We start from the raw sequence: 12,064 nt of genomic DNA, 5'->3' as shown, positions 1-12,064 counted from the left end.
ACTTTGCAAACACTTTTCCGTTACGACTTGCTATAAAATTGAAAAACCATTGCTTGTCCTTTCCCCTCCACTTTCTCTCAGCTCCAATAGGCCATGAAAATTTATTTGCGTCAAAAAAGATATTAATCAGGGGATATAGATTCTTGATAATAATTTTCGTGACGTACTTAAATATTTGCAATTAAAATTTTTAATGTACATCATATATATAGAATCTTTTACATGCCACTTCGTAAGCGTCTCAATCGAGGGGTCAACCACTATGAGAATCAGTGTACATTTTTTTAGAAATATATTTCTGGTATTGCGGCAATACAATAACAGCAATACGCTGACAATATATAGCAATACATTAGCAATACTTGGCAATACTGTGCAATAGGTAGCAGTACATGAGGCAATAGATGGCAATATTACTGACAATACGAATGCAACACAATAGCAATACTAGCGATAAAGTGTATTGAATTGCCATAATTGGCAATCACTGTACATTTTTTTTTAGTAGTGGTTGACCCCTCGGTCTCAATGTTCAATAATCAAAACACCGGTTGCTTCTCGTTAAAATTAAACTTAACGTTAAATTTAGAATCACGCGGGTTCTGGGATACCTCGCACCTTTGATCCACTAATTGTAATTTTATTCTTGAAACAATTTTCATTCGACATTTGCTCGTTAGTAATTTAAGTTCGCAGCGCATAAGGAAGCCATCTCGAATAGATCTGTTGAATGTCAAAGTGCAGCAATTAGAACGGGCGCGGTAAGCAGCTTAAAGAAGCTTAGTCTATCATCAGTCTTAGAAGTAGTCTAGTAACGTGGTACAATCAACGATGCGATGGTACATTGTTACAAACGAAGTCAAATACAACGACCGAGAATATGTACAGAGATATTCTGCATCGATCGTACCTTCCTTCGCGTTGATAGTTCACGTAGCGAGCGTTATCCAGACGAGCAAGCGGGCCGTATCTCGATGTGTATAAAGACTATATCTTGCTACACGACGTATAAATTCCATTTAAGTGTTTCGGCGACGTAATAAACATGCTCACAATTTCTTTCCGAGGTCGCAATTACACGAGAAGCGTTTTAGAGCGATTTCACCATAGAGCTCCAGGCGTATACTACCAGTGGCGAGGGGATACAAGGGGAGGGGGGCGGAGGGGGTGATCGCCCCCTCCCCAGAGCTCTCCAAACAAATTTCATGAATTGGAAAAAGTCGGTTTTAAATGAACTGAGAAAACAAATTATCAGAATCACATCATTGGCTACGTTGCGATTGACCAGGCGTTGCGATTGGCCACGTCGCTTTTGATCGGGCGTTGCGATTAACCACGCGCTGCAATTGACCACGTCGCAATTGCTTCTCCAAACAAGTTTTGTATATTGGAAAAAGTCGGTTTTAAATAAATTGAGAAAAAAAATTATCAGAGATTATTTGAGACTAAATAATGTTCACTCAATTTTTTTTAAATAATAAAAAATATTAAAGATAACATTAACGACAATAATAACTAAATATTCATACTTCGTCATACCGCCCCCCCCCCTCCTTCCAAAAAACAACTCTCTGGATCCGCCACTGTATACTACTGTATGTGTATACGTCAAAACTGAAACGTTCTTCGTGTAATCGAAAAGTGGGAGTTATGAAGCGGGAAAGTGCCAAATTTTTGAAGTTTGAGTTATTGCCGTCGAATATATGATACGACGTGTCAAGCTAACATATCGTGCTATGTATTTTGACAAAGATATATGTGCCATGCTGGATATACCAAATGTATTAAAACATCAAGTAGATTGAAGTAATTGAATTTGTGTCATATATATATATATATATATATATATATATGTATAATATTTTTGTAATATATTAGACTTCTATTTTGGATATTTATTCTCTTTGTAATTTCTACTCTTCAACATCGAAAGAAAACTGCTCACACAGAGTCTGTAAATGATCGACATAAATGCCGTTCAAAGATGTTACGAGCATCAGCGAATATATACCGATGTTTCAAAGAGAGAATAATTTCCACTTTGCTATTTTCTCTGCGATGCGAAACGGAGACTTGAAATCCAGAAATCGATGCGGAATCACTCGCGCGACGCTTCAGACGTTTTTAAACGTAAATCCCTTCTCCTGCCCTGAGAAAATCATCGTCGGGACGCGAAAAACGCACGCGAAACGATATTCGCATCGGCGGTAATCTCGCGCGGTCATAAAACGCGAACGGTTTGCGGGGGGACGATAAAAAGTCGAGCGATAGCCTGTCGTTCGTCCCGTTTGACGCGACTCATTCCGTCGACCCTTATCGGCGAGCCGTCTCGATTCGGCGCATCGGTCAGGACAATTTGTATTCATGACGACGATAATACCGCCGCCGAAAACAAGGAGCTGTTCGCTCGCTTTTTCGTCGTCGCGCGAGTAAATAGAGACCCGGGCGGAAACTGCCGCGGCGGGAAACGCGATGGCGTTATTAGTTTGCGGAACAGCGGAGCGCTGCGAAGTGCAGCGTAAATGCCTCGGCCGCTTTTTCGCTCTATATATTACGCGATTTTCTCCTCTATCCGCTTATTATATTTCTATTCTTCCTTTTGCAACAGCTGGAACTCCGAACAAAAAGGCTTTTTTTCCTTCGGCTTTGCCTCCTCTGGCTAACTTTTCGATTCGAGTGTATGTACCTATGTGATTTCATGCGGGCGATTTTCGCAGTGCCCTAGACTAAAACGCAGCTTACAGCAAACAATCTCTGAGCCGAAAATAGCTCTTGTTTTAATAATGTGAATACACATTCTGTGCACATTGACTGTTACGTCCTACTTTTCAATAATCTAGATTTTTTATCGACTTGGAACTTTTTTTAAATATTGAAGAACGTTTATTGTAATTTTCTAATTTAAATTATCTATATTGTGTACTTTTGTTAATCCTGAAAACTAAATTATTCGAAAATTATGAACATTTTGATATTTTTGTTAAGAAAAAGTAAATTCTTAATTGAACAAGGATCACTAACAAAGTAGTTGAAGTTGGAGATTTATACAAAAAAACAGATAATTAAATTTTTTTAATCCTTTATTTAAAAAAAGGAATATTTCAGGAATTAAGGTTTGCTGTACATATATGAACCAAATAATTATTAAAATGTGTATAATTAAAATAATTATGTATATATATTATTAATACATTATTAAGTGTATTTAGAGATTATTTTTAAAGAATTTATTATAATGATTAATTTTACATGAATTGTAAATACCGATTACAGCAATAGACATATTTAATCAATTTAATATCATAATATTTAATTTCATCATTAATTTACTCAAATCTACTTAGGTTTATTCAAATTTTATTGTTTATTGATATAATGATTTCTTACTTGTCTCGATTTTCTTGCGAATGTAAACCAGGCTATTAATCACTAGTATTCTTGTTCATGCTTTCTTCAGTTATTGAATGTTGTATCATTACGTTTGTGTAATGATATTTCTGTAAATGGTCTTTTAAGAATCATATTCCGTAAAATATATTAATAATAAAATATATTGATAATGTAATCATTCAGAATACATGTTGCCTTATGATGTCCTCTATCGAAATATGCAGATAAATAGCTACATTTAATTTTTCCTCGTATTTCTTTTACTGATCGCGAGCATGACGCAACACACAGCGCACCGATCTGTTATGTCAGAGATCCCGGATTCGATTCTCGGTAGAGCCTAAAAATTTCATACACTCCTCTCCGGAAGTCTGGTAAAAAAACCATCGAGAGTATCCTGTATCATTATCTGCCGCGACGAATTGCGCTCTCAAAAACTGCCGTTCTGGATCGGCTTTAAAACTGTAAGTTCCATCTGCTGTATATACAATCAAGGTGCGCACCACAGGCATGAAGAGAGTGGTAGACTTTGGTTCACTGTGAAATGTAATGCCGCAAAAGAAGATTTAATTTATTATGTATGAGTAGTTTCGTGTTTGTTTGCTAACATGATATAAATATTGCACAGCTGTTAGCTGACACGAAAACACCTATACAAAATAAATTAAACCTTTTACCGATGCTTCTTCAGGTCTTCTAATTTAGAGGGAGCATTACAAATATTGCACCATATATAACGCCATTAATCGATATAGATTAGTCCGCAAATATGTAGATAAAAAATATAACTGAAGAAGACAATGAATAATCTTTAAATCTCTCTTAATAACATGTATTAATAATATATACATGTAATTATTTTAATTATATATATTTTAATAATTATTTGGTCATAACTATACATATATTGTACTTTTCCTGTTTGTTTGTAAAATTCTAAATCTTTCAATTAGCAGTTGTTAAATTTATCTGAATTATCTCATTTTATTTCGTAGTCGCTGATTAAAGTGAATATCTGTCATACAAAACGATCGATTTCACTCGGATTCTATATGTTGGTCGCATAATGATTATCTCGGAATAGTCGATTTCGACAAGAGCATTACATCGCCGTGGGCTACGAATGGAAGCGTTGCGGGTTCACTCAATTTTTCACGCCGTTATTTGATCTTCTCTCTAGGCGCGGATTATTATATTTTTGTGCTGCAGGCGGAATATTCGTGAGGTACACTTAAATTAATGTTCACACCGCGTCAAATGTCATTTCGCGAGAAACGTACCCGGTAACTCGAGATAAAGCGCTTTGTACCTATGTTTAGAAATGACATCGTGAAGATCACGATTGAAGATATGAAGCTCTCTCGGAGATACTTCATATTCGCGCGTTTTACGGTGCTTAGTTTATCAACGAAGTTTTAATAAAATTTATGCTTTATTAAACATAATCTTTGACGTCAGTCTGTATCGTGATTTTTATTAAAATACTTCCTTTTATTTTTATATTTGTTTTCGAGAATATAGATTTTTAATAACTTTTAACTGAAAATAATTACTATGTCACTATAGATATAATAAAAAGTTCGTAAATAAAATTCTTCAGGTCTTAATTATTTGTCGAAATAATTCTGTTTCAGGTATTACGCGATAGTACATCCAATGAGAGCGCAGTACATGTGCACCATAAGCCAAGCTCGTAGGATTGTGATCATAACTTGGATCGCCGCATTTCTGCTGGGAATACCAATGATGTTTACACAGGTATGCATGTTCTTAACTTACACTCAACGTTTTCTTACCGAAAATCTTGTACCTAATTTTCCCCATTTTCATTAAACATTTCGATAAGTTCGAAACTATCAAACTACAATCACGTTTCGCGAAAAGCAAAATTCATTTAATATTAACATTAATGAATCGAAATTAATTAAAGTAACAATATGCTGTTTATTTTTATCTGTGATATCTGTTTTGTAAGAGAAATTTAATTTTCCATCATTTATGAGTTTAAATATGTCATCGAAGGATTATCGGGATATGTAATATCGAAATGAGAAAAAGCACAAATAAATCACGTATTTTATCCTCTGTACATATATTTATAACCGATATTTTTGTGTAAATAAAATAACGATGACGATGGCGTATTTAAGAATTATATCACAATACGGCAAAGAAAATTTGATTCCGAACTGAAGAAAAAAATCTCGATTTGCTTTCCACTTTGTTTAAAACAAGCTTGCATTCAAGGAAGATTTGTAAATAAAGTAACAAGTTGTTCCAGATCTGAAACACATTTTGCGTTTCTTTATTAAAAAACAAAAATCTTCATGCGTTTGTGAAGTAGAAGATTATCCCAAACATATCTACATCGAACGGAATACCGCCTGTCTTTGAGCGATTTTACTGAATAATCCTAAATGATGTATCTGTCTAATTTTGCGCATCGCGCCACTAGTCATTTTGTTCCGCGCAGCATGTTACTTTCGCATTATCGTTTATTGTAACATAACACTTCGCAATATTTCGTTCTCGTGTGTGATGATGAGAGATTCACGCGTGTGCGCGATGTGTATCTACGAAATCCGAGAACGATACGCCCCGTAGTTGCGCTGCACGTCCGATAAAGCTGATACACCTCGCTCACTTAACTTTAATGAACGGTGATTTATCTGAGCGTTAAAAAGAGATACGCCGCTAAGCCGAGATAATCGGCCGCGTAGAAGAAAATCGACGTCGGAATCCGACGTGATTGGATTTTCACCTAGCGGAAATTTCTCTCGCAATTTGTGGCACTTTACTAGATAAAAGTTTGATGCATTGCTCTTTGTTATTTGAACGCTCAAGACGTCAGGATCGATAGTGAAAAGACGCTGATCCGTATTTATACACTACATTTGACGTAGTTATATACTATTTAATGTGCTTATTTCATTCCAAATTTTATTTGTCTGAATATAAAGACTCCTGCAATCTCGAGTTGATCCACTCGAATTAGCGTTAAACGTAGAATGCGAACATGACTTGAAATTTCGAACTTCTTTAAATCTATAGCGTAAAATTAATTTTCTTTACAGAAAAATTTTTCATTAATCAAATCGTTTACACTTTCGCTCGAATGATGTTACAGTCTACAAAAGTTCAGATTTTACGGGATGAAGATTATTCTATAGATATTTTCTATAAATATACTTGATATTTTTAATTTTTGTTCAGAAGATTCCATTTTTGCGATGAAAGATTTCCTTTTATGTTGAATATAAGCTGGTTCCATCTTTATACTTTACTTACAATGAAAAATATCGGTCATAAAATATATCTATAGAGGATGAGATATGCGATTTATTTGTAACATGCTTTTTCTTATTCTGATACTGCATATTCCCGATAATCCCTCGATGACGTCGGAGATAAACCGATTGTAATCGTGACGCAAATCGGGACGTAAAATCTATTTTCTACAAGGATGCCACATAATGTTTCTCGAACTGAGATTCACCGAGATTCACTGACAATGAGAGTGAATAAGTCTCTTGTACGAGAGACTCTTACTCTTGTGAGAAAGTAAATGAAGGATTGAAGAAAATGAAACTTTTGCGCAGGTTTGGCGTAAAAGTTATATGAATAAAGAGTTGGCAATAAAAACGCGGTCAAAGAGGAAGTACAGATGTGCTCGAAATGAAAATAGTTCCTTATTTTTCGTGGAGCGTTAGCGAAAATTACAATCACAAAGAGAAATAATAAATAACGCGCTGTGTACGGTATGTTACATTTAAACATATTTTAAAGTTCAAATGCAGCCTCGTCAGTATTTTGAAATAATGAAAATGTTTTAATTTCTCGTGCTCGAAATGTTTATCAAATATTAATAGAGATCCTCCGTTCCACGGTTTTTCCTTAAATCTCTCGTTAAAAGATAATTCGTTTGGAAAGATAACAGATTACATTTTGCCTGAGTTATTGCAAAGGATCAGTAATAATAAGTGTGCTTGAAATTCCTTGCTGAAAACCGTCATCCTTTATTTAGCTTTAAGAATTTGACTTGTCACTATCTGGTATTCTTCCGTAAAAAAGAGACTGTAAATTTCTTACAATTTCTCTTCTACGGCTTAAGTCGCTCGGAAAATATCCCATTACGGTTCTCTCGCGACATGTTGAATGTATAAGATTCTTCCCTCGGTCGTATCCGAAAGAGAATCACGTTGTAAAGGATTAATAAAGCGCGGAGGTGGACGCTGATCCTTTTTACGAGGCCGTCAAGTAAACGGCGAGGGTGCAATAAAAAGCTCTCATATGCCGGCGGGATCTTATCGTCTCGGCATATGTAAATGACTGTCTAACGACTTAATAAACGCGGTGGAAAAGCGAGGCGCAAGTCGCGAGGCTTCGATCTTTCGAGGCACTCCTCATTACATTTCGCGGCACGTCACGAGAAGGGCGCGATCTCTGGGTGTGAATCTAGCAGCACTTTTACTACTAAAAAAAAGGTTCGACTATACGTCATAATTAAACGCTCATTTATTGCTAATTTATTGCTCTATATAGTCACGAATTTAATGCTTCTAATCGAAATCGCGAAAGTTCAAACGAGATTAGAAAAGGCCAAATGCGGTTTGTTAGTCCGGATTCAGTGTGGGCTGTGTTTCAAGACCGACGAATATGCGCGTAGTATGCCTGAATAGGAAATTTGTAAGATTCGCACAAAAATGATATTACCAAGATCCGCTTTAGACCACATTTTGGCCTTTTCTAATCTTGTTTAATGCTTTTACTCAGTCGCAAGAAACAACGCGCCCTTCATGCGCGTGCCTCTTATTCACATTTATTCTAATCCTCTTTTCAGACACACAAGAAGGTCGGGCTGAGGTGGATCGCCTACTGGTGCGTTCGCGATTCCGAGGCCGGACTCCTGTGGCGGGCTCACGAAGTCTACATGCTCGTCGTAGTTCTCGTACTTCCGCTGATCATCATGGCGTTCTGCTATACGAGCATCTGCTGGGAAATCTGGCGCGTTATGAAGCGCCGGTATCACATGACGTCGCGACACGCGTAAGTTTCCAGTTTTTCTTTTTGGCTCGTGAATTGTGAGTCTAACACGCCTTCCTTCTGATCTGTAAAAAGTCAAGTTCAAATGAAAATAAAGTTTTCAAGTCCAAAATCCGCGTCGAAAAAAAAATTTATTGGCACATAATAGAAAAAAACAGAAAAAAATATACGGAAGAAAAACAGATAGTTGATGTTGACTATAAAAATATCAGTTGCCGTAAAATAAAACGATAATGCCTCGGAGAGGTTTCTTTAGGAATTATAGAACTGCGATTTTATGCGTTTGCAGAATTTCTTGGAGAGCGATATTGAAGTGTTTCCAGTTATAATCGATAGCTCATTATAAACAGGAAGTGGAGATAAATTAAATCTCAGTGGCATAGTTAATACCCTTCGCGGAATATTCGCGACGGACGCGCTTATGGCAATTTAAACAAATGAATTTTCCGCTGCTAATTCTACCATGCGCAATAATCGGTGTGAATCCGATTGCGTTAATTTATGTGCGACATCCGCCTACCGTGCGTATCGGACATGGTTAATCCATAAATGGACGTATAAACTGCTATTTGCCTTTTCCGCAGTAACAGCAATCGAAAAACGGCCGTCGTTCCTCCTCGTCTGGCCCGCATTAAATGTCGATTACCTCGTCGCGGACGTCAATCACATGCTGTACGTAGGCGGGCGGGAAAAGGAAAGCGCCCAATTTTTTTTTCCATTAGACGGGCGTTTCGACGCGCGCGCGCGGCCAGCGATCTAATACAAACGGCAATTGCATAGCCGGATTTTCGGACGCTCGCGGTGGGAATTCATATCGAGGTCGGCCCGGCGATAATACGATGAAGAGAAGATCGCGTTTCCATTTATAACGCATTTTGCGCGCGCCCATGGCAATAACGTAATATTGCGAGATCTAATCGAGACTCGTTCGTATAACAGTCGCGAGCAACGCAAGCCGTAAACTTGCCGCGATCGATGGAACTTTCGCAATAAATCTGAAATCTCTAAGAAGAACAATATAGCTAGATGTATAATTAGATAAAGGAATTACAGAACAATTATAAAGAAGTTAGTGAAAATACATAGAGAGAGAGAGACAAGAAATGTATATATCGAGATAAAAAATATGTAACGGATACAAATGGTTTCAAACCAATTTTGGAAAAATAATTGTACAAAATGTAATTAACTTATAATTCTTAATATAAAGCGTCTTAATGCAAAGCGATCGGATTCAACAGTTGAAGTGTCCAAATTCCTCTTTTCGAGTTGGAGATATTATTGCGGAAGAACTTTATTTGAATTCTTATTGTTTGTTATCATTAGTTACATGCGTATGTACACGCCCAGTTGACTCTGACGGGAAGCAAACTTCTCTGGTAATGGACGTGGTCGCGGTCGTTCGTAGTGTTTCTTTGGAAAGTGTGCAGCCCGCAGGCGGGGTTCGCTTGAAATAGATCGAGCGCGATGGGGCAAACGTAATAGCGAATGCATTTGCACTTTACGACTCGACTTGATTCGATTCGCCGTCTCCCGCATCTCGCGAAACATCGTCGTGATAGCGCGCGTTTCCATAGTCAATATATATATATACATTTAAGAATGTCTTCGAGAAATCTTTGAGAAATTCCCGGCTGATATAAGTTCGCGTGCGAAGAACTTATTTTTTGATGAAGAATTTGATGTTGCGTTTAACGAGTTTAAGTCCTTTGTCTGGAAATTTATCCCTTTTGATCACATAATGCTCTGCAAAATGTCTCGGAATGTACTTCCGCCCGCTTCTGAGAACGATTCATTTCGAAGCTCTCACGAGGCGGGCTCTTGAATTTGAAACTGACAAAGTTAGACGCGGATGTAATAAGCGTGCTTTTATTCTGGAAAGAAGGAAGAAAGTTCTCTGCATCTAAGTAGTTAAGAAAGGTTGAATTATTTAGACGGAGAATATTTTTTAACCGCGGAAGCTACGCAACGTGATTTCTTCGGAGAATCGAGGATCGCATAGAGGAGAATACATGAATCTTGTGGTATCTTGTGGTATCGATTGCCACTCTTGGAGTACTATACGTATACAGCAAGTGCCGTTAAATTAACGTTGCACCGATCGCGTGAGAAGATCTTTGCTGCAAAATATTCTCCGGCGCATGGCTTTAATACGTCGGTCAATTCGGAGAAATCTTCCCGAGATAAAATTACTGTCGCGTATGGAAGATCAAAGGAGATTCCGCGGAGTGGAATCATAACGTAGTTAACGCATGCAATATCTTGCCAAGATGAAAATGGGTTTTCGCATGCGCGAAACGCTCGGTAAAAATTCAGTGATCCCTCCCATAGTGATTTCATATCCTTCGCCGTGTGTCTCCGCATATGGAAATAAAATTATTGCGCTATTTACCGTTCAAAATGAAAAAAAAAGACAGACTATAATCGGAAGTTTCTGCTGAAAGGATCATTCGTCGACGAGATCAGTTGCGAGGAAATTAATGTAGTTCTTTTTAATATTGAAGGAGCCAAATCAATATTTTAAAATTTTTAATTAATATTGTATTGAATTTCCTTACTTGTTTGTAGCCTATTTACTTCATTTTTTTTTTCGTCCGTCTTCTGCAGCAGACAGAATTGACGTACAATGAGGTACAGGATCCTCGTGCGTATAATCGCAGAGCGCAAGTTTTAATCTGTTCCAGATTAAATCCAAACAGCGCTGTAGATACGGAATCTATTCCCATGACGCAGCGACAGGGCGGAAATGAACGCAAACGACGGGACGAGAAAGACGAAGAATCACGAACCATGAAGCAGGTCTGATTTAATTAATTTTTTCTTTAGGAACAATAACATTTTAAGGAGTAAACGGCTAAATTTACAAAAAATCATTTTAGAGCTATCCTTAGTAGTTAACGCTCTTGTATGCTTGTTTACAATTAGCTCACTTATGAAGTAACTTTTTGCTATTTTTCTAATAGTTGTGAAACTCCAAATAAATTTTATAAACTTGCATAAATTTTAAAATTATTTTGAAGTAAAATAATTTCAACTTTAGAATAAACGTATTTAATCCAATTAGTAAATGCCTTTAGTGACTATAAATTGTCGATATTAAGCCAGTAAAGTTGAAAATGTATCCCAAGTTTTACTCGGCGGATAAGACCGCCCACGTTGTTCAGTAAACTCAGACCATATCCAGATAAATTGTTCAAGTATATCAGGATGTTCTCGGTATTGCGGTCTTCGTAAGTGTCAGAAAACAGTTGTAACCGGCTCCGAACGGCCGGCCAACAGGTGGTGAAGATGCTGGTGGCGGTCGTGGTGCTGTTCGCCATTTGTTGGGCCCCGATGCTTGTTGACAATGTGCTGACCGCTTACGGCTTCCTGCCGCGCATCAAGGGTGGAATGCACAAGCATCTCAATACCGCGTTCCAGCTGATGGCCTATTTTAACAGGTACGCCCCGGACTCGACTTGGGGATTAAGCGCCGGGGAGTCGTCAATCTAAAACTGACCTCACACCTACGATTTAATCTCGTCTTTTACGTCATCACCGTTGCGAAGGTTATCGCCTCCGGGGAGTCGTTCACGGGCTTGTGTTACAAGTAGAAAAATCAGCTTACGGCCAGCCGCAAGTTTTGTTCCGC

The 12,064-nt window shown here is 37.6% G+C and overlaps 1 protein-coding gene across 3 annotated transcripts in view; it reads left to right on the top strand.

The window, feature by feature from the left end:
* The window catches only part of LOC105450543 (pyroglutamylated RFamide peptide receptor-like), a 73,216-nt gene that overhangs the window by 50,797 nt on the left and 10,355 nt on the right, over positions 1 to 12,064 (top strand). For all 3 annotated transcript variants that reach the window (XR_974473.1, XR_974472.1, XM_011690458.1), the window contains exons 5-8: positions 5,025 to 5,148; positions 8,231 to 8,436; positions 11,118 to 11,232; positions 11,713 to 11,873. Coding sequence is in view for 1 of the 3 variants with exons in the window: in XM_011690458.1 (XP_011688760.1) it covers positions 5,025 to 5,148; positions 8,231 to 8,436; positions 11,118 to 11,232; positions 11,713 to 11,873 (606 nt within the window). In the remaining 2 variants the exon portion in view is untranslated. The remainder of the gene's footprint in view (positions 1 to 5,024; positions 5,149 to 8,230; positions 8,437 to 11,117; positions 11,233 to 11,712; positions 11,874 to 12,064) is intronic.

Source organism: Wasmannia auropunctata, unplaced genomic scaffold, assembly GCF_000956235.1.
Source record: "Wasmannia auropunctata unplaced genomic scaffold, wasmannia.A_1.0 LD336060.1, whole genome shotgun sequence".
NCBI classification, from domain to species: domain Eukaryota; kingdom Metazoa; phylum Arthropoda; class Insecta; order Hymenoptera; family Formicidae; genus Wasmannia; species Wasmannia auropunctata.
Note: the sequence above shows the minus strand (reverse complement) of the source record. Positions and strands in the feature narration are given on the sequence as shown.